Source organism: Uranotaenia lowii, chromosome 2 (genome assembly GCF_029784155.1).
Source record: "Uranotaenia lowii strain MFRU-FL chromosome 2, ASM2978415v1, whole genome shotgun sequence".
NCBI classification, from domain to species: Eukaryota; Metazoa; Arthropoda; class Insecta; order Diptera; family Culicidae; genus Uranotaenia; species Uranotaenia lowii.
In genome coordinates, this window is record NC_073692.1 from 413,276,047 (window position 1) to 413,282,604 (window position 6,558).

The window sequence follows — 6,558 nt, forward strand, 5'->3', positions numbered from 1 at the left end:
TGTCAGGTGGAGTTGACCCCACCACTTCAAAGTAGTTGACAATGTGTGGTTATCCCAGCATGTGTAGCTTGCAGTGAGAATGAATTTTCGTTGATGACATGTGATGTCAAAATCGCTCTCAGCCTTCAAAATGAGAATTCAACCAAGCAGAGTTTTATTCAAAGCTCGTCGTCGTAATTCGGCTCAATTAAATTTACTTCTTAGGTGGCTGTGTTCTTAGTTAGAAAACTATCGGGGCTTTAACAAAATTCAAGTTCTTCATACGTGTTGCGATCCTTCGAGAATCAGATTATTCAAATGGCTGCCACACTACCTTTCATTCGTATTTATTGAATAAACATTCCATCCACATTCCATGGCACACTTTTCATGAATAAAACTGCTCCTATGGTTTTCGCTATTCAATGAATGTCTCTTATCACACAGTTTAATTGCATACTAAGATAATGCAGTTACGCCGACTTTTGCGCCAGGTGTCTTCGCCATTCACTCATCGGCCTTTGGCAAACGGTGCCGCTGAATTTGTTTCGAACTGATATGAACCGCAAGCGTCCGTTTCCGTATTGGGAGGTTCACCGCCCATCCGTGCCATCGTCCCGTTTTGGCCATCACACGTTACATCGAACAGGTTCACAGTGAGTTGCGCACATTTCCGTGCCCAAAACCCCACCTGGCTTGTTATCGACTCCGCGTAGTAAAAGTAAGCACGTGAATGCGAACAACCAATGTATCCCTCGAAAAAGCAGCCCGGTTGATAGAAAACTCCTCCGTTGGCGTAAAAATCCGACGTTCCGATTGGGAATGGGTATCCGAAGGAACTGGTGTGAAGCACTTCAACGTATTGGGCGTCCTGACTGGATAGAATGTCACTGTCCTGTTCACTGAACAAAAGTCTTGCAGGATCTAGTCCGATGATAGTTCGGATGCGACCTGACTGCGCTTTTCCTGCATTTCCGGCTATGTGAGCCCCTAAACTGAATCCTACGATGCTGATTTCGTTCAGTGATATCTCGGTAGCTTGAACGAGTGTATCAATGAGCTGCGAAACAACTTTACCTACTGCTGCAACTCGTCGCCGCACTTGGAAGTACGATGTAAGGTACATACCCAGCCCCGATCCACCACTCCAATCCACGACAACGACATTGAACTCTCCCAGAACAAAGTACTGATCCCGGATCAAAGAGCTACTCAATCCATCTCCGTTACTACCGAACCCGTGTATCGTGAATCTGGTTGGATGGCTGACGTTGAACCTTGATCGTATAATCGAGCTCGTGTCATTAACTCTGAGTATTTCGTAGTCCGAGCTATCTCTGGTGTACAAACGGAAGACGGTATCTCTTTCAGCATCAAAAAATGGAGCATAATCGAAATCTCCAGCTAACGAATACATCCGGCCATCATCGTCGGGGACAAAGTTATCCGCCAGCCAAACATCGGCAGCGTCCGGTTGATCCGGAGGATTTCGATCACCTTCAATCCGATATACGCGCCCATCGTGATCATAGTAAAAGTGTTTTTCGAACATTAACTGAGTTTCGTCAGGAAGTTGCTCCACGATCTTCCAGAAATTCGATCCATGCAACTGTATCACCACTAGAAAGTATTCAACAGATTGCTTAGCGAACAAAATCGATCAACTATCAGTTTGAAAACCTACCATTGAACAGTAACAAAACAACGGGAAGCATACCTTCAACCTAGTGGAACGGAACTTTTCAACTGCCATTCGTAAACATACTTTTATAGTTTCGTTGATACGACACAGTATTGCTAATTGGCAAAAATTGATAACAGTGAAGGGTTTTCTAATTGGCCTGATAGTGGGGCTAACATATTGAGGAGCTGTGAGGGATTTTTCAGCTATATCCAGCGCTCCCTTTGAAAAGCCGGAATGGTATCGTGACACTGTTTAGGTTAAAATGCAACAAATACATTTATGTACAGTTTGATACAACTTTTTACTATCTACGTACATTAGGGTGGCAGTGGAGGTATGGGAAAAATTTCATGATTGAATTTTGAAAACCGACCATATATATTTTGTAGAATGGCCAAAAAAATAACATGTGCAAAATTTCAGCTCAATCGGAATTGATTTAGGGATGCCTCAAAGCGCTCAAAGTTTCGGTTTTTTGACACTTAAAAATCTCCAAAGGGGGGACAGGAAATCCGGAAAATCGAAATTTTAATGTTGATTCCAAATGACATACAAATGCATGAAATGTTAAAATCTGGGGTGAAATTATGAATCCTATTCGATTCGAGATACTCTTTTCGAGTTTTAATTCGAATCGAATTTCGAGTAAACCGGGTAGTAGATCATCTCGAAACGTTCCATTCGAATCGAGCTCGTTCAAGATCGGTAATGCCAAAGTCGGTCGAATCGAACAAAACTCGATTGTTCCGAGTTCCATAATCCCGCCCCTGGTGTTATCTCGAAGTAAACATTTTTTGACTGAAAATCGACTTTCTTAGAATAGTTTCGTTTTGGTTTGGATTGGATGAGTTCATGAGTTCATGATTTAATCTTTAAGTAACGTTAACATGAATAAATTTGAACTTTAAGGTTTGTATGGGAAAATTGAATATTTTGTATTGAAAAAGCAACCCCATTTTTGTTTTTTTTTTCTGCGGAACCGAGTCTGCTGATGGTTTTGGGCTAATTCATAAAGTTTCTAAAGGAAATTTTGTCCAAGACCGTAATGTTGGAAAATAATAAATCCAATTGATATCAATGCTAATGTTCGCGAAGTATTGCATGAAAAGTAGTCGTCCAATACCTCGCTCGGCATTTAGCAGTGATGTCAATTGAATTTATTGTTTTTCAATGCCAAAAGAAATGTTCCAATTCAACACCTAATAACTTTTTGTTTAATAAAATTGGAAGTTATGGTCCAAGTTATTCAACGGAACATTTCCTATAGAGGACCAAATCCTAGCTCGAGGACCAAAATATTCTTAAAGCATTATTAGGAAACTTGAGGCCACATTAGCTAAGCTGTTTAAATCTTTTCACAAAAACATCACAAGATAAGATAACTTTTTTTTATCACTTTTACTAGAACAACATCATCTCTAGATCACAAATTTTCAGGATAGATAGCTAGCGTCAATTTGCTAAAATATTTCTACCGTCCAAAAATCAGCAAAGGCGAATTTACTTTTATCACCGTTGTTTTCACATTTTCAAGCAGTTGAACTTAGCTTTGAAATTGTGAGATTCAACACGAGCAAATTTATACAGCATGTATAGCATGTTTAAAAAATCTAAAAACCGACACGAAAATCAAACCACAATCAAGCAAGGCACACGTGTATGCCACCCAATATCAATTAATAAAGATTCACTCAATAAAAAAACCAAATTAATTGGAAATATTGGCAAAATGAAAAAAAAAAATGCGTGCGATTAGTCATCGCCTACTCATTTCCATCAAGGACGAGGATATCCCTGGATACATTAAACGACTACTTTTAAAAACAAAAATGTAATGAGAGCCAATAATTGATAAGTTATAGATTTAAATTCTGTTGAAAATTTCAGGGGTTCCAACCGAAGACATGTTTCTAGCTGAACTCATAAGTTGTCCAATTTTAACCGGGCTTGCTCGAATTTTCAAAGAAAAAAATAGAAATGCCCAGCCTGGCCTGGTTGTCCGGATATCGAGAAAAAAGTCCGTATTTAGCCCGGTTTCATACACAAGACTAGCAGAATGTAAACCAAAATCTCAAACATAATTTATATTTTTGCATCAAATGACAAGATTTTTTAGCTCGTTGTGGCATCTTGGAATATGTAGTCTTTGCCCTCTTACCATGAAAGCCAGGGTTGTCAACTGTTTTTTTTTAAAGAAGTATGGAAGATTTCGAAAAAATGTCTGGAAATGTCTGGATAGCTAGCTTTTGATGAAGGTGGTAACCATTTTTTTGCCAAATCTCAATGCCAGATAGCCACAAATCGCATGTTTTTTCTGTCACTATTAGTTACGTGATCTGTTTGAATTTTAATTCAACATACATCACCATTTGCCATTATCAATAACTGTCAAACACTTCTGAATTCATAATTCATAAATTCTTATCATTTCCTGCCGTATTGCATCCTGATCATTTTGAAATTTCATAGTTTCTTAGAACATTTTATTTCCTAATCCAAAAGTCTGGAATTGTCTGGATGAAATGTCAAAAGTATGGAAGTCTGGAAACTTGAAAAAATGTCTGGCAGAAGTCCAAAAAGTCTGGAAGATCCAGATGAAATTCGGAAGGTTAACATCACTGATGAGAGCTATGCACGAGAGACAAGCTTAGAACATCAGCGATAGCAATCGCTATATTAACGGAGTTCTAAATTATCTATACATCGATAATATCGGTAATGAATCAATCTCGAAAGGAACCCTAAAAACGGTTCGTACGAGATTCCACATTGGCAGATCCTGCCAGAAGAATTATTTGTAAGTTTCACCCTGTTAATTCGGGGGAGGAACAGTATCCGGTCTTGATTGGTGCCTAAGCTGGATACCAAATAAGATTCAAAAAAGCAAGAGGGAACTCGGCCGCCCATTAAAGCAATGAGGTATTTCGAAAGCCCGTCAGGGCAAATAGTAAGTGTATTGAATTTGATAACAAACATTTTTTTTTTTTTTTTTTTTTTTTTTTTTTTTTTTTTTTTTTTTTTTTTTTGTATGGGTTTATGAGCTACCTGGCTGACCCGGAAAGGAAAAACAGATCGGGGGACAGAAGAGGAAAATTTACATGAGAGTAGAATAGCTTAGAGTAGGATAGCGGCAACAGAGCCCGAGGGTTCTGAAGCACCAGTTTAGGGAAGCGTTAAGATAGTGCTCGACGGACTGGGACAATTGGGCCCTACATGAGCTTCGAGTTAACCCAACCTCCAATTCAACCGAGCAGTAACAATATGGTAGCAAAAGTTATCATATGCTTACGTCTCGATATCATTGTCAGAAGGGTTCACTATCTTACCGTAGTTGAGTAATCCCTACCTGCCACCTAACCTTACTCGATGCAATAACTTTGAATTTATTATCGTTTTAGATTGACTAAAAAAACATATTTTTCGAATTCAGAACAAAACATCTAGATAAGAAGCTATCTCTCAATGCAGCAATTAATAAAATTTCGCTAAACACAAATAATAATTGTACCAAATGTTTTGGAAATTAAAAAATAATATAGAGATACAATTATGAATTGCATGTTCAATATCTTTTGTACTATCATTGACTTATCAAAATAACAGGATTTAAACCATAATGCAAATGGCGATGCTGTTCTTCTAAAACCTCATTGCTAATTTTGAACAACTTCTCAAACAACTTTCCTCAATCTTTGGTTTGGTTAAAATGAATGTCAATTTTTAAAACCCCGATATTATTTTCCTGGACGAGTAGGTTCTTGTTTATCAGAATCATACCTTCTATCTTCTACATTCCTTATTTGAATTTCAAACCTAATCAAGCTATAAGATCGAACTACAATAAAAATGTATTAAAACGAGAAAGAACTGTGCTGTTCTTCTAAAATCTCGAACATTTACAACTTCACAGAACAACTTTCTTCAATCTTTTTCGGATGAAATAAATTACACTCCTATTTATAAATCTCCAATATTATTTTGCTGTGCTATCATCTATCTTTTACTTCATTATTTGAATTTCATACCTAACCAAAAAATAGACAATTCTATCAAAAAGTTTTGAAACGCAAAGGAAATATTTTTGACAGAAAACTATCTAAACAGCACCTTAATCCAATAAGCCTCTAGTTCTTGTAAAATGCTTGATTTAAGAATAAGCCTTCGAAATTCATAAACCGCAAATGCACACTTACTAGAGCATTGGGGAGAAGGAAACTGTTACTTTACCTTGCCTAGTAGCACATTGAATATTGAATACCTAACCATGCCAATTGTTAACATCCTCATCCATCTAATTCTTGTACAATTAAATTGCCTATCTAATTTTGGCAGTTATCATTCATTTACAATACTGGGTGGTATGAAAAAAACTTAGTAATTGCTTTTTCTAAACTGAATCGAGCAGTCGAGCAGTCGCTTAAAGCAATTGCTTCGGTTGTTATGAATAAAGTTTTTTTGACAGCTGTTTTCTCAGTCAGGAGCTTTTACTTTTAGAACAAGCTAGTTTGGTATGAATAAAGCTCAAATCTGAAGCAATTGCTCGACAAATCTCATAGCAATTGCTTTATTTTCTAAGCATGCTCGGTAGCAGACTTTTTCAATAAAAAATTCTTTAATAACGTCATGAACTTATCAAATTAGCAATATTTCACTTCAAAACAATTCAAAAAGGTATTTTCAACATGGATAAAGAAAAATCGAAGTGATAACTCAACTTTTTTCATACTTCTGTCGTTGTATAAAATCATTCGTCTAAGATGACAATAAACAAATCAATTAGTAAATATTTCAAATTAAAAAAAAAAATCCGGCTATAGTGGAAGAAGTCCCAATTGGCTCAAAGTAAGAAATAAATTGTAATAATATAAAACATTGTACAGATCTCTCATTTTTAT

At 36.9% G+C, this 6,558-nt stretch overlaps 1 protein-coding gene across 1 annotated transcript; it reads right to left on the reverse strand.

The window, feature by feature from the left end:
* Nucleotides 1–490: 490 nt before the first annotated feature.
* Nucleotides 491–1,694, reverse strand: LOC129743397 (pancreatic triacylglycerol lipase-like). Its single transcript, XM_055735394.1, has 2 exons — nt 1,664–1,694; nt 491–1,599 (listed from the first exon to the last, which is right to left on the reverse strand). The coding sequence occupies exons 1-2, from the start codon at nt 1,692–1,694 to the stop codon at nt 491–493; spliced, it is 1,140 nt and encodes a 379-aa protein (XP_055591369.1).
* Between the last annotated feature and the right edge of the window lie 4,864 nt (nt 1,695–6,558).